General features: G+C 32.8%; 1 protein-coding gene across 1 annotated transcript in view; it reads right to left on the bottom strand.

The window, feature by feature from the left end:
- KCNH8 (potassium voltage-gated channel subfamily H member 8) overlaps positions 1 to 24,617 on the bottom strand; it is a 160,245-nt gene that overhangs the window by 43,649 nt on the left and 91,979 nt on the right. The window contains exons 6-7 of the mRNA XM_085226327.1: positions 19,378 to 19,535; positions 14,683 to 14,890 (exon numbers count right to left, since the gene is read on the bottom strand). Coding sequence (XP_085082453.1) covers positions 14,683 to 14,890; positions 19,378 to 19,535 — 366 coding nt within the window. The remainder of the gene's footprint in view (positions 1 to 14,682; positions 14,891 to 19,377; positions 19,536 to 24,617) is intronic.

Genomic DNA, 24,617 nt, shown 5'->3' with positions numbered 1-24,617 from the left:
AATTTTTCTTAACGAATTTTGGAGAAATTTAATTCAACATGAAATTTTTGCTCTACTTCTAATTTATATTAAAATAATCAAAAAATTTAATCTAGGCTTTATTTATAATAACATTAGGATAACTTACAATGTATATTTTACAAAAACTGTTGCATGATTGGGACTTATTTAAAAGGCCATGAATTTTTTTGATTAGTCTATCTTTTATTAATTAAATTTTTAATATAAATTAGTGGAAATTTTTTATTGGGTAAAAGGGAAATTAAATGTAATAAATTTTTTGTTTTTTGTTTTTAAAAAATTGAGTTAATGTTATGAACAATTTAAAAATTCCCCTTTATTATCTTGTTTAATTTAAATATAGTCAATATTTTTTTAAAATTTTTTAAATTAAGGTTTTTTATTTCAATTTGAAAAGTTTTTAATTTTAATTATCCTTTTAATTATTATAATTTGACTTCTTTTTGAAATGATTGTTATTTTTATAAATTAGTTTTGTGATGGTTTTTGATGTATGTGGGATTATTTTTTAATGGTTGCTTTTTTTTGAGTTTAAATAAAATATTTCAATTTAAATTCACGTCTTATAAAATATTTTGATTTGAATATTAAGAAATGAGTTTTTTTTTGAAAAAAAATTATTCAAGTGTTGTTTTAGTTTCTTAAAGTATAATAATTAGCTTAAATGTTATTGATTTTTTTTAGAAAAAATATTTGATCATACTTAATTATTTAGTCTAAGTTGATAATTATTTGAATGGATTGTGCAATATTTTTTAATATTTTTTACAGTAATGTTTAAAATATAATTTAATAATTGAAATTTTGTTGAATAAAGTCATTTTTTAAAACTTTAATTATAATAAATTATTTATAGTCAACTTGTTTATTGTTATTAAAATCTTTGTAATATTAATTTATATTGTTTTATTTTACTTATATTTTAAATTTATGTTTAGTATATTTTTGTAATTCATTGACTAATTTGAAAAAAATTTGTCATTTTTAATAAATTCAGTAAAGTATCTTTTAAATGGTTTAAAATTTTTATTAATCCTGCTGCTATTTTTCCAACCTTCATTTTTTTTAGAATTAATAACATTTTGCATTCATATTATCATGAAAGTTATCTTTTGTACAACATCAATTTCTTAATTGAATTTTTTGTCAAACTTATTTAGATTTTGTTAGAGTGGTGATGTCTGATGCAGTTTATTGTGTGCAGCTATATACAATGTGCTGATTTTTTAAATTTGTATTTTTTCTTATTATAGTTTAAATTTTAAGTTCTGTAGCTTGTTTATTATGGTTAAATACTGTTAATGAGCATTTGCAAGACTTATTGCCCTATATTTATAATAATATTTGTTTTCATTCATGCAATGGAATCTACTTAATTGAGATCTGAGATTTTTAGTTTAAATGTGTGTGCTTTTAGGAGACAATGGTTTTTCTGGAGAACTTGTCCTGCTGACTACTGATATGTTTTGTCAATATATTGCTTTATCTTTAAAGATCAGGGCCAAGGGGAGATTGGAATGTCGTGACAAGATTAGTTGTGTTATTTCCTACTGTCTTTAAAAGTTCTACTTAAATGGTTCTATGGAAAATTTGATTGATGTATTGATAAGGTAAATTTCATTTCCCTGTGATATTGGATTGTTAAAATGTGAGGTTTATGGAGCTAAATGATATACATATTCTTGCTTTGTTAGCATGAAATCTTTTGATTATCAAGTTTAACTATATATGTATAAATGAAGTATTATTTCTGGAATTTTATTGTAAGTTTATAACAGAAGATAGTATCTTTTTCAATTATTAATAAATTTAATTAAAAGCTCTAGTTTAACTGATAATTTCTAAAGTAATTTGTTTTTATTGACAAATATTGTTTATTCACTTGAAAAGTCTAATCAATTGCTTTATCAAGAAAAATTTTATGCTAATTTATTAATGAACATGTAGGGGGTGTATCGATACGAGAATACTCTAAATCTATTTAATTTTTAGACAAACCGCTGAGAAGAGTGCAATGACAATAATTATTTTGCAATTCTAAGCAATGCAACATGTAGGAATTTTATTTATTACCTTGGGGATCTAAGTACCAAATTTATGGATTGCACAGTCATTTCCAAAGTCTCTCTGGTTGTCTTCAAGACACATTTGTGGCTTGTCGTTGACAGTGAACATGTGATGTGAAATACTTTTAATAGTACCATTTTATTAGAAAGCAATAGAAAGATATCTTTTAAAAAATATTTGGTTAGCTACAAGCAAAAAGGCTGGAATTCTGTAGCACTTCCACCTAATGTAAACACTGCACAAAGCACAGTGTACCTGGTTTACCAACAACACATTTCAAGACTTAGATTCTTCCCAGAATCTAATCACATTCATGCATTAAATATTTGCATTACTAGATGTAATCATAACTTATTTTTCTGTGAAATCGTGTTTTGTTCTTTCACTTTTCCTGGACTTCTTGACTTGACAAACACCCTGAGGATGAGTCCAGACACAGTTCAACACACAGAGACACAGATATTTCTTACGGCGCTAGTATGTTGGATGAATTAGCTACTTACATTTTTCCTTCAACATGAGGCTAAAAGCTCTCTTTCTAAAGAATTAATTTTATATCAACTGCTGTAGTATATTCTGGTGAGAGAAGAAAGAAGAAATGGAACTGGGATGGAAGGAGTCGTGTTCCTTTGAGTGTGTCTCGCTCCGATTTATAGGAGGGAGAGGAGGTTTCTTTTAATATTATATACCCGGCGTGAGATTAAGAAACAATGGTTCAAATCTTGGTCCGGCCAGTTTATTATAAATCTTAATTAGGGAGATGGGAAAGGGGAGAACAGATATTATTATGAATTAGGGTAATGGGGAAGGGAAGGAGGGTGATAGAAAAGAGAAAAGAAGAAGCAAGGAGTTTCTATAGGAAGCAAGAGAGAGATAGTCACCACCATGGATCCAGCGTGGTTCATAGTTCAGTCATTGATCTTCAGTAGGGGTGGGTCATCAGGCACTGTTGTTCTGTTGACGATGACAGCAACGACAACGATGACGACCATGGCGATGATGGCCCCTTTTCAATGCTTTCAAAGTGGTCGAGTCAGCTGTCTTTGGAGTGACATCTCAAATCCAAAGTGGTTGAGTTAGCTCTCCTTGGAGTGGCATCTTCTGGCTCTGGGATCTCAGCAGAAAACTCCTTTGTTCCTATCTTCCCAGCCTTGCCAGCAGATAAGAGGGAGCAGGGAGATGCCAACTTGTGTCTTGCCTTCACAGGATATAATAGTATTATTCCCCAGTCTCCCATAGCAAACAGGAGTTATTTGGTCATAGGCTAGATCTTCTGCCAGTAAACTGTCCTGAGCATTACTGTCTTCCAAAGGCAAACAGCTAAAATTGTCCACACAGTGATGTTGATAGCCACACGGCAACACCCATCACTCATCTTCTAGACAAGTCAGTCTTATCACAAGAAATACCTCAGGAAGCAAGCTTTGAGCCAAAAAACAAAGAAAGAAGGATTCTCACAGAGTGGAGCTCTGAGGCAGTCTCTAGAAAGTTAGCTCTGCATGAGGTTAAAAAGATTAAAACTGGAGTTTTCCTCCAGGATCATTTATGAAGTGGGATGGAAAATAAATGGCTGAATTATCCTTGTTTGCTGGGCTGGCCTGAAGCTGACTGTGCAGGCTTTAGATAACTTGTCTCTCTTAAATCCCAACCTTGCTTCCATTGTGCTGGAGATTGTGTTTCTGAGGTATGAAGCTGATGTTCTGTAGCTGACTAAACAATTCAGAGCTCTTTTTTTCATACTGATGGGGAACTCTCCAATACAAGTTTACCACAGTCTCATATTTTAATACAGTAATTATTTCAATTAAAATAGAGATGCATTTATTCCCAGATTGAAAGCTAACTCTAGTGCATATATGGTTCTGCTTTAGGAGCTAACTCAGCAAATTTACAAGGAATACATTTGCCACCATATTTTCTGATAATTATCTAAACATGCTTACTGTTGCATAGAAGTTCCAGTATAAATGATGTGTGCACATGCATTACTGTAGAACTAGGTCATAAGTTGTTCAGTTTCATATATCAAGTAGATAAATGTTGAAAAGAAACATTCCTGAAACTCTTTTTCTCTAAGTATGCACAGATCTTCTCAATGGTAATTTGTCAGATGGCTATATGTGGATACATGGGAGATTTAGTCCTTCTTGCTTCTGCAAGCAGGCAGTTTTTTTCTACTGCAAACTTAATTGAAAAGACTAGGCAGGGATATTTACAATATCCACTTTTATGACTGTGTCAGTTAATACATAAAAACTACTGTATATAATTAAATATTTTAATGATTTTCTTCCTTTTTTTTTTTTTTTACCAGCAAAGAATTTATGAACAGCTCTAATGCCATGAATTTATTAGCAATGAAGACAAATGTACCTTTGTAATTATTATTATTATTCTTGTTTACCAAGGACAAATAAAGTTGTTTTTTTTTTTTTAAAAAAAAAAACTAAAATAAATCAACACTGTAAGTAAATTAACTGCTTTTTGACATCTCATATAATGTAAATTGTTTTTTAAAGTACAGGTAAAATACAAGGGTAAACACATAGCTAATTTAAGAAATAAAAGTACAAATGTATTGTTGGAAATATATAAATCATTTACAGATCTTCTGCTTTAGGGAGACGCCACTAATCAGAGTCTCAATGCTTAATATTGCTGCTCCTTAGGCAAACTAGCTGTTATTGTCCTTTTCCAGGCTATCAAATGCCTTGCAGCTAAACTTGGAATTAGAAATGTTAGCGCTTCTAGTCCACTCGGTGAAAAGAGCATGTCTATCTATGTCCTCTTTGCTTCTCTGTGCTCCATCAGTCTGTACCCATCTGTTAGAGCTTTTCTTATCTCAAATTTAGAATTTAATAACCTTTTGGGCAAGAACAGCCTTATTATTCTGTGTTAATTGAGCAATGGAGACAAGAGGGTCCTGACCCATAACTAGGATCCCAGCTGCTGTTCCAATAAAATTAATAGTAATGGCTTTTTTTTTAAGCTGTCAGCTAACATGCTGGAGACCTGCTTTCAGTTTTATGTGTTCAGAGTCCAATTCTTGAAGAAAAAGGCTTGAGCTATTACAGTGTACATTCGTGTTTCATTTAAGAAATTATATTACCCTCTTCCATATAGCAATACAGATTACATTAAAATGACAAGTTTATTATAAAAAAATAAGTAAATAATGATAATAAGTAAATATATATAAATATATATATATGTAAGCTAACCCCCAAAAACCTGTGAAGAACATCAGTTTTAAGCCCTTCTTCCTTCTGGCCATCTTTAACACCCCAAAAATTGACAAATTTCAGCAACTTCTACCTGCTCAAATGTTGCCTCCCAACACTGTAAAACAAGTACAGAAGTTACTTCATTTAGTAGGCCTAATTACAAATGAAAGGGCTGTTGCTGAGTTGCAACAATACAACTTTGGCTACCCTGTATAACCAGCGGGGAGATCAATCCAGATCAGTAAAGACTGTTAGAGTGTACATGACCTTCACTTCTCCTTGTCTTTTACACTAACAGCATCCATGCTAGTTAGGTAACAGCTAAGTATGCTAACTTCCACCACAATCCTATCTTGCTTGCTTCAGAAATTTTAAATTACAATCTAGAGCCTATTGCTTTCTAACCTGAAGAGTGATTGAGTTGCTTTCTTGAATAGCATACTGCCCTAACAAAGCAGTCATACGATAAACACTAAATTAACTAATGTTTTTATTGTTTTTATGTTTACATATGTTTTCATTGTTTTACATATGAACTAGGGTCACACAGAAATGTTTTCTTCGCTCTTGCCTTTTCATCATGTTCTAATCCTTGAATCTAAAGGATTCCTAAGTAACATTTTTTTCAATGTGATTTTTTCTGTGTCATTTGTAAGTTGACTTCCAAATATATTTCGCTTTTGTGAATATTTTACTCCAGGGTGCATCTTAACATAATAGTTAAACAATACAATGATGATTTGGCTTATTAAAAGAATAAAAAACATAGAAGAAAAGTAGGATGCCAATGGGAAAGCATGCTATGTGTTAAAAAATGACAGCAGTTCTGAGAAGAATACATCTCTGTCTGCATATCTGACAATTCTTTTTAATGTCTATAATAAAAAAAATAATCCTAAGTATGTTCATTTTTGTTTTTAGCTATTTCAGATCTCAGATTAAGTAAGCATAATTGTTGTACAGAATCTGTTTCATGCAAAATTTTATAGGAAGTCCCAAGACATCACCAATCCAAGTCTTATTTTTTTGCTGAATGTACTTACTAGCTGACTTTAAGCGCCCAAAAGAACAACAGAAACACAAATATTTCCAATGTAAGAGAAAAGAGAAGAGAGTCTAGAAAGAAAAGTCTTGAATAATTTCTTCTCTGTTATATAGAAATGATTTTCTACTTTGATAGCAGGAAAATCCTTCTCCCATCAAACAGTTGCCCTGTTAAAGGGCTGGAAAGAGGATAAAAAATAGAAAGTAGTAATTTACAGAAGCAGCATTTCTAGATTAAAAATCTAATGTATGATTGTATTATAGAAGGGAGAAAGATACTGAAAGCATTATGGGATCTCTAGAGAAAACAACACGGCTTTCTAACATCCTTGGTGTTAGTTGGGGCTGAAAGAAGCAGTCCAACCAAGACAGTTGCTGAAAAGGTTTCAAAATCCAATTTCACGTTGAACTGAGACTCAGTAAGAGACTTAACAAGATCACGAGCTCTGGGACTAATTGAAGCTTTTGAAAAATCCTAACAAAACATCCTAGTATAACAATGTGTCAAACACCACACTATAGTTTAAACAAACTGGTAGAAAGTTCTGCAGGTAAGGTATTGTGAACAAGCTGTGCAAAGGAAATGGAGGAGTAGCTAGCTTTCAGGACTTGGTGGAGCAAGCCATTTTCGACCAATTTATTGCTGGTGATAGTACTACCTCAGCTAGATGGCTGGACTAGCTAAACCCCAGAAGTTCTTTCCAGAAGAAAATGTAACATTCCAGATTGGAAGTACCACATTTAAGGATTAAAGAGTCTGATGTAATTTGTTATTGACTGAGCAAAGTTTTTACACATAATGCTTGCACATTTCAATAAACCATGCATTATTTCTATTACAGAAGCCATGTGGAAAGTTCATGGCAATAATTTACCTCCTGGGACTATTCTCTTGTTGGGTACATATCAAGTAGATTTTTTCCCTTATGTACTTCAAATTTCTACTCCACTGGTAGAAATTGGTCCAGATACAGCTTTTCCACTGAGATAAAAATGTGGAATTAATAAACAATATAAAGGTGATTTGCCATTAGCAACAGCAGGACATTTTCAACTCTGTGAAACAAGGAACTTAATCCGAACCAAATTTTCACTTAACAACACTTAAAAATTGTCCAAAACTTTTGTCCTAAGTAGAAAACTGTGGAAATGTACTAACAACTGCATGAAAATTTCACAATACTTTTAATACTTTTCATCCCCATTTCTTTCTTGACTGCAAATCCAATGGGGTGTTTAAATCTTGGGGTATTTTGGGATAACTGAATAGTTCAGTCAGAAGTCAAGATATGGCATGCAAAGGAAAATGTAGTTTAATCAAGAAACTGAGCCTGTAGAAAAGAACAGCAGGGAAGAATGACAGGATAAAACTGACTAAACACTCAAAGCAATTGAGAAACAGATTAATATTGAACTTAACACAAGGAGAATGTTTCAGCAAAAATACTTGGTTTACCTAAAACACTGTTTTGGGTATTCAATTGCAAAATTGAATTATTTCCACAAAAGTAGTTTTTTAAGTATATTTTAAAATTTAAAATTTATTTTAACAAGGTCTGGTATGTAGATCTGAAATGAGTGATACTTGTTCATTAAAAAAAAACAAAAACTCTTTGCTAGAAAATAGCAATAAATTATATTTACAGCAGGCAGAAAAGTAGGGCCACATTTTCAGAAAAACCTTGATGAGGCCCCATTACATAAGAATACGTCTTTACTTTGTATAGACCAATTTCCACACTCATTTCCAGCATATAGCAAGATGATTACAATTATATGCATAAAACTCCCTGCAGAAGTTATGTTTCTCAATGTCTCATCTATTAGACTGACAAACAATTTAAAGATGATGTGCCTTTACTCGTATTGTATGAAAAATTGTAATTTAGGTTAAATGTAGGATTCTTAATAGGAAAAGGCCGAATTTTCTCTTTACAACAAGATGAACCTTCTCTCCTTAATTATACTTATTCAAAAATGTAATGTAATGACATAAGCCTAATACTTCTTCCATATTTCTCACTTTGAGTTTCTCCAAATCACATCTCAAATCTAGTATTTGACCCTGGAATTATTTAATAATTTAGTTAAGATATCTATCATACTACAAAAAAATATAAGTAGAAATTTGAAATTGTTAATTGGAAATTATATATTAATTAGAAATAAATTTGCAGCCAGATTAATTTAATTACTCCCAATATCCAAAATTGACAGGTAAATATACATACATTGACAGATGTATGTATATTCCACACAGCAAAAGAACATTCAGTACAGTTGCCCCAGTAGAGATCAATAGAGCATTGTAATTCATTTTCCTAAAATGAAAATTTTCCATAAAAGACTTAAGATTTCTGCTGTCAGCCTAGGAGAGTCCAACCTCCAACCTCCATCTGACAGAGACTCCAGGTGTTGGAACCCTCTATTGAAATCACATCAGTTTGTTAAGAAAATAAAAAGAAGTATCAAGAAAGAGAGCTGCCTAGGAAGAACAAAAAGTGGAGAAACCTGTACACCAGGATATGGAGCTCTCTTTAAAATATTTGCTTTGTATCTGCATCTTCTATACCCTAGACACATGTTCCAATGTCTGAACTCCACGCTAAAGAAAACTACAGTTCAGTAACTGTCTCTCTTCCTCCTGTGGCTTAAAGAAATCAGTGGCTTCTGCTTTGTTTTTCACCAGAAATACCTGGTTCAGATCTGTGTACTGGATCAAGACAACCCCAAGCTGCTGGTGTAGAGTGAGAGGATTGCATGAAGTGCTACAAACAGCAGCAATCCTCACTACTACAGGTGCAACATTGAACAAACACAAGTAAACTATCAGGATGCTCAACACTTCCATATTTTCCAGTTTGGATCAATGCCATTTGAGGAATTTATACAATAAATTCCATTATGCGGTACATACAGTTCCTCAGTACCTACAAAACAATCTTATAACTTCCCTGCAGATGAAGTGAGGCATATAAACCCTCAGGGAAAGGGACTGAAATTACAACCCTATTTTCCACATTTCCTTCTGGTTCTACTTGGATGCTGTGCACCTCATTCTGCACCAAAATCTTCCATTCACTGCCCTGAGAGATGATTTAGGGTATAAATCATTCACTGGGAGTCAGGCATCCAAGTCCCTTTAAGTTGTGATTGGAACTGTGTGATGGACAAAGTGGGTGGGGACAGTGTTCTGCTGCAGAGCAGGTGAACTACATTGGTTCAGATATGGTTGAGCTCTTATTTTCAGAAATGCAATAAATTACAAAAAACCTATATTAAAAGAGTAAAAACCTGAAAGGTGAATGGATGTGTTCTATGGTGAAGAAAGCTATTTACTGACCTGCTTAAATCTTCTCCCAAAGTAAGAACACATGATTTTCTATAAAACCATCGGTTAGTTATTCACTTATTTTGTTTATTTATTTTTACTTTAATAACAACTCCTCCATAGTCTGAATGTTATAAGTTGTATAAATAGTATTGTAGGTGCACTATTAAAAATTTGCAGCTGAATTTCTGGTGGTCAACAAAGAATTTTCTCAAGACAGTTGCAGAAATTATACCTGACTCCTTTGACTACCTTGGGCAAGAAGCTTACTGACCCTTGCTGTTCTCACTACATTCAAGACAGTTGAGTTTCAACAGTTCCTATGGTTCTCACCAGATGAATACCTGTAGCAACTGGAAACATTTTCAGTATTATCTTCTGGTTGTAGAGACGGGTTTAAAAGCAATTTCTTATACTTGATAAAAATTTGAAGGGGAATAGTTCAATATATGCAATTCAAAACAGCATAGAGCTAATAAAGACCCTATAACACAGTCTGATATCAGCTAAGCCTATAGAAATGAGAGGCACAGCAATAAAGTGGTGGGTTCAGTCAGGTACCTCCACACAATTAAGCCTCTATTTTGTGTTCGTTAACTGAAAATTGATCTTATTTCTTCATCCTGTGTCTTTCTGAAACATCTGTTTCACCCAAGAGAATGAATGATGGGAACAACATGAAATTTAATAACAAAAGATTTTAAAAAGCTGGAGGAGAAAAGCAGGAAAAGAACATAAGAGTCTCAGGAGAGTGGGAATAACAAGTCCAGTAGTCGTGATTTCATCAGATACCAGAGTCAAGCTGCTGCACACAGAATTACAGTTTTCTGAGGTGGGAAAACTTGCTGAGATAAAGATTTCTAGAGCCTTAAAGCTGTGCCCACACTGTGTATCTTCCAAACACCCCACGTAGTCAATTAAAATATCAGTATTAGAGCTATGGAATGGAGCTAGATTTTAACATTAGCACTTTTCTCAATGCCATCACATTCTGACAATTCAGAAGTACTATTTCTATGCATGACATCTTTCTTTTTTTGCCACATGTTTAAATTTGTAAACGTATCTATGATTTTAAATCGATTCCAATGATATTATGTTCTGAATAAAGATGGGGAAAAAAAAAAAAGAATGAATGGAAAGAAAGAAAAACAGAACAAGAAGCAAAGAAAAAGAGAGAAAAAACAACAAAGGAAGAACAAAGGAAGGAAGGAAGAAAAAACGAAGTTTAAAACTGCAAACAATGAGAACAAAGCAAATACATTTTTTTGTTCTGTGCATTTTCACAGGGAGAATTTTCATTACTCCCATTGCTCCAATCCAAATCCAAATCCAAATTAAGGACCTCATCTTTTTAAATTAGCTAAATAAAGAGATACACACAACAAACCGTTTTTCTCCCTAAAGTCAATGTTGTGAGATCTGTGCTGTGGTGCTTATTGGATAGCACAGCAAGATCCAAAGTACTATGTTACAGTATTACAGTTTAAATGTCAGGTTTCAGTGTTAGCAAGACCTCAGTCTTGAATCTTTGCCATAAGATTTCTGAGGAAGCACTAAAAGGAGGTTGCTAAAAGCTTTAATTGTTCTCCTCAAGAATAGAGTCACATATAACAAGCAAAGAATTCTTATCATTCCTGGAGTGGGTTTTCCTTCTTTGAACAAACCTATATTTGTCTGTATTTTAGCTGTTGTATGTTTTGCAGCATCCATGCCAAAGATACCACTTCTTCATGTAGACACTGGCTGAGACATTCCAGAGAATACTAAAAAGCATACTTTCCAAGGGGGACACATATTTTAAAGAAAAAGTAGAGGAATGATATTTTTTTTGTGCTGTATTTTTTTTAGTGCTGACAATTACAATGCCTCCTAATGCATGGAATAAACTTTATATACTGATGGAAAATTGAACCTCTATCTTTGGTATTAATTTAATAAAATCAGAAGTTTAAAAATGAAAACATATCAATATAGAACTAAGAATAACACTCCACTGCTTTGGCTGCATGAAGAAATGTGCTATACGCATAATCCAAAAATGCACAAAAAGTGCCATTTGTACAAAAAACAGAGTATTCTCTATATCTTGCAATATCATTACCTTTATTATATCCCAAAGCAACCTTTCTCCTGCTTGCATTATTTTGTTTCCCTTAAAAACCAAACAAAACAATCATAAAATATTTACTTGCTATGAGAGAGAACTATAGAAATAACCTTTCTGACAGATATGGAAGTGATATAATGTTGATTTGCTACACAATAACTGTACAAGCTTTGCAGCAGTCACTGTAACGTAGTTTTTATTATACATACATAATATCTAATTTTTTCAGACACTATCCACGAAGGTGGTAGAACAGCTTTCCAGGTAAAAATACACAAAAGCACTTCCAGAAACAACTGAAATAAAATCAGGCTGTAAGCTCAACATTCATGCAGTTTCACCAGGTGGGAGGCTAAAGCTTAAGACAGTACTAGGATTAGAATTGCCCTAGCCATTTCAACACGAAGGTGTGTTACATGCAATCAAGCATGGAAAATTGCTGAGTCTCATGGTGCAACAAACCATCGGTGGGAGGCTGTTAAGGAGCAGCTCCTGCCTAGGAACCCCACTAGAGATGACTGATGTGTGATAACCCATATGCAGCATTCTTCACTGAGACACAAATGAGACTTCAGAAAAGTGATTCTGTTCTGAATAAATTGCTTTGTTGTAAGGAAGTAGCTGGGACATTTGCTTGCTTTTGCCATTGCCCAAGAGAGAACAAAACCAAAGGATGAAAGTTAATATTTTTATTGCAATAAATGCCAAGAGTCCCAGGTGAGAAGAGGAGATTTTCCTAAGATGAAGAGCTCAGGGTACAGGGAGCAACTACATGGGGAGTGCTGCCAGCAGCCCCCCCTGGGGAGCGAGGATGAAGCCCTTACTCAACACTGGGACTGCAACAAGTGCTTTGAAATGGTCTATCGTTTGTGGCCTACATAAACTGTTAATGTTTTTTATTCGTTTGTTTGTTTGTTTCACAGCTATTTCTTACCAGAAAGACTTTCATTTTTATTACTATTATTTCTAGATTTGCTTTCTTCTTTTATCAGCATTTGCCCAATTTCTGCACAGTGGGATTTCTTTGTGCATCCTCCCCTACAGCTGCAGTCTTTTCTTTGAAAGGTTTGCACTGTGTGAAGAGTTCAGCAGTTCACAGACCTGGTTTATAAAGGCAAGGAGAAATAAACAACCAACTAGAAGAATAAAAGGATTTCACAAACTTTTAAGTAATATATGGGCAAACTGGAGAGGTGTATTTGTTGGATCTTCTTTCTTCTTTTCCTCTTCCTGACACAGCATCCTCACCTCATCTGAGTTCAGGTTTTTTAACATATTTATCATTTTCCCTTCAGACTTATCTTTATCAGATGATACTTAATAGGTTTAAGAGAAAAGAAAGAAGGAAATTAAAGGAGAAGAATAAGTGATACTGCAGTCAAATGCATCTTACTGAGCCTTAGGTCAGAGGTGTTTGCATCATTCTAACAAACATTTTTCCCACTAGGAAACTCTGACTCACCATCAGGCACTGTTTATGCACTCTTTTCCTCTCATAGATATCTTATATCATTTAAATTATTTATATATTATTTAATTGTGTCTTTAGTATTTAACAGCATAAAGAAAACTAGCAAAACTTTCTTCATCTAATTTTTTCTTCATTTAATTTTATCACTGGTCTTGTTTCCCTCCTGATTCTTTTATCACTTTATGGATTTTAAGTGAAAGGTAACGTAAGTAAAATCAAAAAGATAAAGCAACAGGTACCAGAAAGGAAAAAGAGATGTTTAATATTGATATGCCATCTGAGAAAAGATAAAGATATGCACCTCTAAAGTAAAGCCAAATTACCCACATGGAAAGATGTGGAGCATTATCATCTGCACTAGCTGGCAAAATTCCTTTAGCAGCATGTCAGAACTTGTGACATCAGGATCCTATACACAGTTTATTGTTTTCTCATTGTACCAACACACTGGATACACCTTTAGAAATAACACCTTTAGAAATAACAAAGCCTTTATGAATAATCTGAAAAGGTTAAAATCTAAACAGTAAAACTGGAATATTCAAAGAAACCAGAAGGAAATCTGAGGTGGAAACTAAATGTTGGGTCATACTTCATACATACAATACAATGGTTCAATACCATCTCTGCATTATCAGACATACTGCCTCCTATGTAAAAATAGCAAAAATTGAAAATAAGCTAAAAAATATTTCCAGAGGGAGTTTTTAATGGAAAGGCTTTTCAAGATCTGTCTGTTTCACTGCATAGTAAAGAATAATCAGCACTCTCAAGGGAATCTCTCTACTCAGAAATTGCCTAAATTGCAAAAAGATGAACTTTCTTGTCTACTCTTTGTACAGCTTGTCCAGCCCTTTTCTATCAGGTTCTGGATTTTCCAAACATGGAAAAACTTGCAAAAATTTCACTGTTTTTAGCGTTTTGAATGGGGGAAGGTGAAGAGGGGAAGGGCAGGGGTTGGGAGGGGAGGGAGATCTGCTCCCATTATTCCTCCACACTTAAAACCAATTAATTGAAACTATGCCAAAGAAAGATACAGTTTAAACACACAGGATTTAGAGATTGAGGAAGAATTATTCTTTCTTATCTAAGTAGAGAGAAATTTGCTTCTCAGTTGAAAATTTAAAGATTTCTTAGAAATCAAATTTTCAAAATCCTCAGAAGCATAAATTTCGTTGTATTTATATGATGTGAAACCGAGTCCATATTTTTTAGTGCAATTTTTTGTCCTTTACTTGATTGGTAATCAAAATTATAGAATTTAAGCAATTCATTTTCTCTGCAATCAACATTAAGTAATTGTATATGGTTAAACAAAACCAGGCCTATACATATATTTTTACATGTTTACAAACAAGTATATTTGTATATGTGCACACATATACACTTATGCATATGGTAGAAAAAAACTTACCTATGTCCCAGGTAAGAGGGTTATTCTGTTCCATCTCCCTTTTTCCAATGACATACCAAATGCAGGCCATCCAGTGAGCAAGCAAGGCAAACATGGACATGAGAAGCGTGAGAACAATTGTGCTGTGCTGAGAGTAACGATCCAACTTCTGAAGGAGACGCAAGAGGCGTAACAATCGCACTGTCTTTAGGAGGTGAACAAGGGAAACCTAGAAGAACAGAAAGAAAAACAACTTGTCAGCTCTCGCATACTTCTCTTGTTGCAGTGAAAGGAAATTACCTTTTAAATCTGAGTTTTTACTTTTGTTGTGCACATAGATATTTACTACTTCTGATTTAACCATACAAACTTGAAAAATTGGGAGATTTTTCCTTCCGACTTTTTAATGTAACATCTTCTTTTTGTTTTCTTAAAAAAAACCCCACAAACTTGTACTAAAACAGATCTTTCACTGCTGAAAAAAAAAAACAACAAAATTATCAGATTGACCAAGGTTCAACTTCAATACAAAGCTACAACATAAACATATTTAAACTCACAATGATTTTCAGTTTTTGCTAGTAGCCAAACAGTAGGCAGAACTCAACTATGTGTGAGATAAAACCATCTTAATAATTAAATTTGGAAGAGACAAGAAGATAAACCAGATGTTTTGCAGAGAGATGAGCAAAGACTCAGAAGCTTTGCATGAGATTTACTTGGCTTACATTTCACTGTTCACAAGTGTTAGCAAAAAATATGCAGATGAGGATCCAAAATGTTTTTATTTTTCAAAAATTAAATAGGCATAATTGCCATTAATAATAAGGGTATTTTTTTACTTCATTAATATTAGTATTAATGCCTACTAGATACCTGACTGATATACACACCAACAAACAGAAAGAAAAATAGCATCAAACTTGATATTTATTCTCATAGTACTCCCTGAGAACCCCAATCAGCTCTCTGAACATTGAGTCTAAAGACCCATACGGATCAATACCCTTTTCTTGTACTAATCCAGAATAACCTGAAGGTAAACTTTCCTAGTTCTACCAACAAAATTAATAACTTGAAATCTTGATTTCAAGTGCAAGGTGTGCATTTGCTAACAACTAGGTGCAAGCTGACTGCTAAATTTTGTAACACAGATTATTTTATACTTATTCAGGAAGATCTAATGTATCATTGATTTCATTCTGCTCTCAAGAATTAAGTTTAAGTGGAAAAACTATTAGAAAATATTCTACATTCTTTTTATCTTTTTTTACTTATACAGTTTTGATAATGTAGAAGTAATTCCCTTCCAATCATCATGCATTCTTCACTGCCTTTTTTTTTTTTTCCCCCTCAAGAATTTATACATTTTTCCTTACAGATATGACAGGGGAAAAAAAAATCAACAGATTAAATTAGTGCTCAGACTTTGAATTCACAGCTGCGAGGTAGCACACAAAATAACAGGGTCTTTTATTTTTGTGATTACTTCATGTTAATATGCACGAGAATATTTGCAAGTTCGGGGCAGAAGGCAGTAATGTATTTGAGAGAATTGGCTTATTTGTATTAATATAACCTCATTACAATTAAAATATAATTATTACAATTGAATGTCATGCTCACCACAGTAACTATTTCTGTAATAAAATATTCCCACAAAACTTTTTCTTTCCTATCTGAATTTTTATCTCTCATTAGCTTCTTTCAGTCAAATATGGTTCTGTTTGTTGTATTCTCAATACAAAGGGCCCTTCTTCATGAGCGACACTCACAGGTGTTGCAGTAACATATAGATGAATATATAGATGGTATATATGTGCTGTGGCCTTCACATTGGAACCCTCATCTTTGCATATAAGCCTACATTCTGTTGTAGCACAAACAAATAATGATGTCTGAGGTGAGATTAACTAATTTCCCATAAATAAGAAATATCAAAAGAATTGTTAAAAAAGTAAGTGCACTCAACCAGTTATTACCCATGACTAAATTATAACCATTTTTATTAAATTAAAAAAACATTCCTAGCTATATAAACAGCAAATCAGATATATTTTTTAAATTGGAGACACTTTATTTTAATGCCTAAAGTCTGCCTCATTCCAAAATAATTTGCTCATAAATTTGAACACAGATGTAATTAATCATACATAATTGTAATGAATTTCCTCATTAGTCATGCCAAAAACTCGGCTTCTATTGTGCCTAATCTGTCATTGGAAGACCTCAAATGCCATTAGCCAGCTTTCTTTTCTGTGTCATAAATTTAGACAGACAAAATGAGGAGTCAGCGCTCATACTTGTGTCTGTGTAGATTTTGCTCTGTCCACAGACATAAAGCAATGTAAATTTTCCATTTGCTTAATCCTTCTAGACTAGGTAGGTTAACATTTTTCTGTCAAAATGACAGCCAGAATTTTATCTAAAATCAACAAAAAATTCAATCATGGCATTCTTTGATACTGAGAAATGTTGAGAAATAAAGTTGCTATGAACTAGTAAGGGAGTTGTCTATTTGGAAGCATCATCTCCTATGCAAAAAAAAAAAAAAAAAAAAAAAAAAAAAAAGGAAATAATAAAAAATGTGATACATTCAAGTACTAGTGGCAGTCTTTTTTGTCTGCTTGGTTATCTGGCTTTCCTAAACAAACAATTTTCTTGCTCTATACCACCACTAGTCACTCAGAGAGAAGCAAATTAAATCAGGAATATAGGGTTCCCAGGGAAGAGGTCAGATCAGCAAGCCTGCCAGAGTTGAAAGACACATTTGGATAATGTTTTTACAAGTATGGTTTGAATTCTGGGTGGTCCCATGTGGAAACACGAGTTGGAATCTATGACCCTTGTGGGTACTTCCAGCTCAGAATATTGTATGATTCTATTATTTTATTATTAACAGTAAAAAACATTTTATTTCAGCAGCATTTTACACATTTCCATGGTTGAAGGGATCCCTTCTATCCAATGAACGCAGGGATGGGAGGAGCTAGCATCTCATCAGTCACTGAGGCTAGGAATGAACATGAGTGAAGTCTCTGAAGGTTCACCAATTAGTGATTGTCCAGGATTCCCGTAGGGCGTAAAGGCAGTAGTGACAATTCTTATGGTTTCACTTCTATTTCTGAGAATGGTAATACACTTCACCACTTTGAACACACTCTAGCTACACAAATCTTCAAGGAAAAGGTGATACATATGTGCTATATATACATAGGCATTTACAGAACTCTATGTAGCTTGGGGAATATAAAGCATCCCTAAAGAGCAGACCTTTTTGCTGGGCCTGAAGCAAAAGAGTGAGATGCTCCCTAATGCCTCTTCTCACTGCTCTGTCAAGACAACATTTGAGAGTCAATGGAATGAAAATCTGAGAACAAACATGAGGAAATGGTATGTTAAATTAATGAAGTCTAAAAACAAGGGAAAGTGATTAACAGCTTCCCCCCAAATCTCAAAATTGTTGATGTTCTGTGTTATGAACATGCAAATGAAGGAACTAGACTATAGCTAGGAAAAACCTTTAACAAGATATTTAACTCTTAGAGCATACAAGGAGCTGTGTGTGTCAGTCAATGCTAATTTCTAGATCAATACAGTGATGTAGTGTTTATTACTTCGAGCTTAGTATTGGAACTCAATTATGCTTAATTATCTGAAGAATTTTCTACAACTAAAAAAATATTTAGTGCCCCCTTAGTTGCCATATTAGTGACCTTATTACTGAAAAATATTAAAGGATGAAGTAGAGAGCAGGTATGTGCTAATCAAATGACAATAATATATTGAATTCTATGACATTTTAATTGCAAAAATAATTGTTGGATAACAGAAAGCGTATCAGTCTTCTCAAACAAAAAACAGCAACAAAATCATTTTTGCTTTTCTTCTTGAATAAAAAGTTCATACTTTATTCATCCAATGAAAAATTCGTAACAGAAGTTAAAACAACAGAATTCTGGTGGCTATTTGGTTTTAATGCAAGAAACAAATTGAGATAGAACTGTATTTAAACAGATTAAACTCTGCTTTTAAAAATAGAGGACTGAAGAATATGAGACTATTAATTGCCATATTTTAAAAGATTTAAGTAAAAAAAAAAATCAAAAGAAAAAAAAATGAAAAGGGTGATCACTGAAGGTAATGAATGAATAAAAACAAACAGGATACCTCCTTACATAGGAATAAGAATATTAGAATATTCATTAGAATATTTTCAAAATGGCTTAAGCAGTTTCTCATTAAATGCCTAATAAAGCTCAACTGAAACCAAACCTAAAGTTAATAATGACTGTAACAGGTATTAGAACACAAAAATTATGAATCATGACATGTTTTTGCATTAAATGACCACCAGTAAAGAGAAAGAAGATACCCTGTTGATTGAAAAATGCATTTTACTGGCCACAACAATGTTTTGCTTTCATGATAAAGACTGATCACTTTGTGACTTTCATAATGGATGATCACTTAACACGCAATCTCTGAATATTTTTAACCAACATTAAATAAATGATGTTTCTTCCTTCAGTGCTCAATGTGAAAATATACTACAGAACTGCAAAAGACACAAATATAATTCAGTTCATTTTCAGCCTCCAGACTTGAAAAACAAAGAAAAACAAACAATAATAATAAGAAAAAACAACAACAAAACACATACACAGTCTCCTCTGAAAATAAAATCTGTTAAAAAAGATTATAGTTTGTACTTACCACAGTGACGTTGAAAGCGTAAAGAAGATCAAAGGGAAGCGCAGCAATTAAATCAATTATAAACCAGGTAGTCACGTAATGGATACAAATAGATCTTGCTTCAAATATAACTTGGCCAGATTTGCTGACATATGTTGTTCGGAAATTTAGAATAATATCTGCTTGACAAAGAAGGAACAGAGTCAGAGACAGTGATTTCTTTGGTCCTGGGGATAGCAATCTCCACAACATTTATTGTTTTCCTTATGCATAGCTAAGAAGCCCATACAATATTCTGGTAAGAGGTCCATATGCACTGAGTTAATACAATTGTTTCACAGATTCATTCTTTGCAAAAGAAATCTCACTGATTTCAAAGGAAGCTGGAATTAAAAAATACATTGCTCTTAAAATAGTACCAAGTACTGTATAGTACAGTATCCAACTGTATCTTTATGAAAAATGCAGTTATATTTGTTGTGCATAGAACCTATTGGTTTTTTCTTTAAAAAGACAATATTTAATTACTTTATTTAAAATGTGCAAATGAAACTTTCTTTTAGTGGTAGTTGTCCAGCACAGATGACAAATAATGTTAATTCGCAAGAGTAAACACTTTTTGTCGACAGAAAAATGCTGAATTCATTTGAAAGAATGGTTTTTTGGTTATGACAGTGATTGTAGAAGAGATATGAATTGCTTCATGGTTTCTGCATTTTGCATGTTCTTATCTAATGTTGCAAGATGAGTGTCTCTCAATATGAGATATAGTTTTGAAGTCTTGCCAAAACATATTAACAATTAAAGAAAAGTTCAGCTTTTGACAACAGAGTCTCATTTATTTTCACATCCTACAAGATAAAGACTATAATCTGTCCTCAAGCTATACACCCAGTTTCTACCAATATTAGTGTGAACTACTTGCAAAACTTTTACAATGTCAGAAAAGAGCGCAGCCAACCATAAAGGCTGGTGCTTTACAGCAAGATAATTAGACAACTGCCTTGCAAAATCTAATATCTTGCCTTGAAGACCATGTAATAAAAGAAAAGGATGTGATCCCAAGTGTCAGGAAGATGTTCAGAGTGTAATTGTTTTTCTCACAATAACATAAAAGCTTCAAGGTGATGTTCTTGGCAGCCTGAAAACCAGTGGACTTTCTTTAATGTCGAATTCATGGGCCAGATTTCTAGATATTTATCCAGCATGTAATAGACTTGTCAGCTGTGTCATTTATAATCCATGTAACCTATTTTTAAGTGTTAGAAGGAGGAAACTGCATTCTTTGTTCCCTCTGCCTCTACTCATGGCTGCAATGACAACACTGACTTCTTTCTGTCTGCAGGATGATTCACAAGAAGACATGTTTTCAGCTGCTTCTTCTACACATCACTCTTGTATAGAGGTGGCAGCAGCTGTTGAGAGCTGGCTCCTCACCATGAACAAGAAGGACTGTGCAGGTGACTGGGGAGTGTTTGTTGCACCAAGCAGATGTTTCCTATAGCCTCTGAGAAAGGGAAAACAGAAACGCCAAATAGAAAAACCTACAAGCCAAATCCAGTCTTGCCCACCAGTGGAGATGAAGGTATAGGAATAAAATGCATGCCTTGTAAACAGAAACAAAGACAGAATCAAAGTATTTAATAGGTTTAGTAGATATTATTGTTCTCTTTGGATGTAGTTATTTCCTTTCCTCACAGCTAATTTCTGTCTGCTGGTTAAAGCTGCACCAGTTCAGCACATTCCTGAAAAAGGTTCATGAAGTCCTAAACTACAAGCATATCTTAAATTTTATCTCTTCAGAGATAAACATGACCAACAGTAATAGTAATAGTATTGCTTTTTTAAAAAATTACTATTATTATTTTTAACTATAATCCAAACTTTGTCAGAACTAAGAAATATGTAGTACGATTATTGTTTCTTCTACTTTTTGATCTCTAGGTGGTTTACAGAGCCTAAAAATCTTTCTTCCTGCTCTGTACATGAGAATGAATACCCAATTTCTGATATACCATTTATTCTGCAATTGTCATTCAATGCAACAGTAAAAACTAGTATGCATGAATTAACAGACTCTGCTCAGACAGCAAAATGAAAAAAAAAAAAAAGCATTATTTGTTTTCCTTGTGGTTTATTTAAAAAAACAAAGTTTTAAAAATCAAAAATACAATTATATAGAAAATATATACTGAAAATGAACTAATTAAATATTATCCAGCTCAAATTAAATGAGCCACAATTTTTTAAATTAGGATTATTCAAAAACTAATTTTTCATCCTTAAAGAAGATGTTTCTGACATGTATTTTGCAATTTTGTAAACAAACAAAAAAAAAAAAAATCAGTACTTCCAGTTCTAAAATAATTTGGCAGTTTATGTATTGCTTTTATGCTTTTCATGTGGATGGAGAAGTTATTTTTCAGCTATATTTCATCCTGTCTTCTATATTCAGGGGTTTTCTTCTACTTTGTCAAAAAGATACGGACACAAAAAACAGATACACATTTCTTTTTAAGGACAATTTTGTCTACAAAAAGAGAGGCAATTTCTGAAAAATAAAATCTATTCATACAGTGTAGGATGAAAAACACAGCATTGCAAGTACCTTTAGATTCAGATATATACTCACTTTTCTGCATGCCTACTAATAAAAATTCTTAGATGTCTTTAAAAAATAATTGGCTAACATGGAATTATAAATGTTATGCTAATGTTGGATAAATTATGTTGCAATCTTTTATAATTTGGTGAAAAAACTATTTTTATCTGAAGGTCAGTTACTGTTTGGATCTTGAAAATATGACCTTACCATAAATTTACACTTTGAAATTGTAACATAATGTATGATACATACTTGGAAGTATTAAAAAAACTTTCTTGAAGACCCCAGCTGTTTTCTCAACACATATGATTTGAACACATTTTAGGTATTGATATTCAGATCATTAAAGAAAAAAAAGGTCTTGTTAGTTTTAGAAACAAAACTATAAAGCCTCCACAAAACTGTAAGATACAAAATAATTCAGCAAATGTAAATTAAAGGTAGAATAGTTCAGTGACTGTCAAGATTACAAGTCTGAAATTGAATCTCCAGTATTATCTTCTGATACAACTTCAAGAAATTTGAGAAATGACAATAGTATAGAAATTTACCAGGATAATTTTAATAATTCAAAGGAAGACACAAAAACAAAGATAAAAGTGAACCCTGAAAATGATACTCTAGAAATCATAAGCTTTCTTAACCACAGGAAAATGGTAGAACAGACCATTCTGGCATATATTCTAAATTAGTAGTAATAAAAATACATGTTAAACTGATGCCATGAGTGAGTGAAAATGTGAATGATGTGAAATAAAAATGCTGTCTTTTGCTATGAAAATTATATCTGCTTGATATAGCTATCAAACGAACTGATTTCTGTAGAGTAGTTTCTCAGTGTTTTGTTAGTTTATTGGATATCCACATTTTTCAAAACAGTACAGTCTCAACACAAAATGACTTAGACACGAATATGAGACTATTTGGTTTCATAGATTGAGTTCTTACATGCTAAAATTGGATTATATTTTAAGATATAAATTCTTTAAGCTACAAAAATATTTTGTAACTATCTTTATGGTATTAAAATGTGAAATTAGAATGATTTCATATGGTTCAAAATGAGCAAAAGTGTCCACTCAGCTCCAAATGGGTGCAGTATAGTCAGCTGCCTACTATTCACATTTACACATCAGCATGGTAGCACCAACCACGTGCATAACTAATTCATGTATACTTAGTTGATATATGTAAGAAAGAAATTTAAAGATATTTTTTCACAAGTTAAAGTATTTCTCAGTAGTTCGGGTTACCAAGCTTTGAAAAAATAAAAGACGGAAATGTTACATTTTCTGCAACTGCAATGTTTCTGCAACAACGACATGAGCTCTATTAAAAAAAAAAAAGGTGAAACTTCTCATTCTCATTACTCAGAAACATCCATTTTGTAGTTACCAAGGTTAAAAAATGGATTTGCATAGTTATCACACATTAGTATTTTTGAGAAAACTAACGCTTAACAGAAAAGGAGATAAACGCTTGCTTTAAATTCCCATACCAAAGGTTTATCAATGTACATATGCAATTCACTGTTCAAGACTGAAGAGATTAGAGCATTTTCTGTACAGCATTTCTGCCTTCTTTTCAAATCAATTTAGGAAAGCAGTCCCACATAACTTTTACAGATACATAAAATCAAATAGAAAATAGCAAATGCTTCTTTCTGCATCCAATTCATTAAATAAAAGTCGAGAGGGAAGTAGCTGAATATGATCTATCTTTTATTTCTTGACACCTTTGCAAGTTGCACTTAGGTGTAAAGAGTTTTTTTGGGCAACTTTATTGACAACATAACTGCTCTGTGAAAGGACTAAATGAGGAAGCTGATGAGGGGGAAGGGGATGGAAGTACTCTTAAGCTAAACTACTTCTAAAAGCACACAAAATCTTTAACAGAAATTTATAAATGAGCTTTTAGCCAAGAAGATTTTAGTTTTAGGAATGATATATTCCTCAGCCTTTTGGGAATTGCTGATTAAGAAGTGGAACATTAACATTTTTTTACTTCTTTATTGTTTTCTCATGATTAAAACTTTAAGCAACAAGGATAGTGAGCAAATTGATTAAACATCAGCAAACTGCACAACAGCCTACTCTGAAAATACCCATTTAATATTTAATAATATATATAACATTTATATAACAATTTTATATTTATATAACATGTATATAACATTTATATTCAATATGTTATAGCTTAATGTGCACTAGCTTCCACGTACAGGTGACATTAATCTACGAAAGCACAGTTTGAAATTCAATGTGAGTATCAATAATATAACACCTCAGAGATTCCAGAGAGCTCCACAGCATCAGAACTATCAGTTTTCCTTAGTAATGTAAGCGTTGAAATCTTGTTATGGATGCCCTGAGATGAGGTGAGCATAAATGAAGTGAATGTAATAACTTTGGTGACTAACTAGTTCAAAAATTTTCTGTAAGATATGTGTCAAATATATTATCTATATGTATGCTGTAACAATCAACTTCATCCTGTGCAAGCTTCATACTTAAAGCTGTATTTGATACGTTTGTTTTAGACTGGTATGAGAACTCCTTTCTTAAAGCTAAAAGACTAATGAACAAACCATTTATTAGTAAGTACTATTACTGTATAAAAATATTTCTGAAGCAAAGTCATCTCACTGAATTTTTCC

This window comes from Meleagris gallopavo, chromosome 6, assembly GCF_905368555.1.
Source record: "Meleagris gallopavo chromosome 6, MGAL_WU_HG_1.1, whole genome shotgun sequence".
Classification (NCBI taxonomy): domain Eukaryota; kingdom Metazoa; phylum Chordata; class Aves; order Galliformes; family Phasianidae; genus Meleagris; species Meleagris gallopavo.
This window is presented reverse-complemented; position numbering and strand designations above follow the sequence as displayed.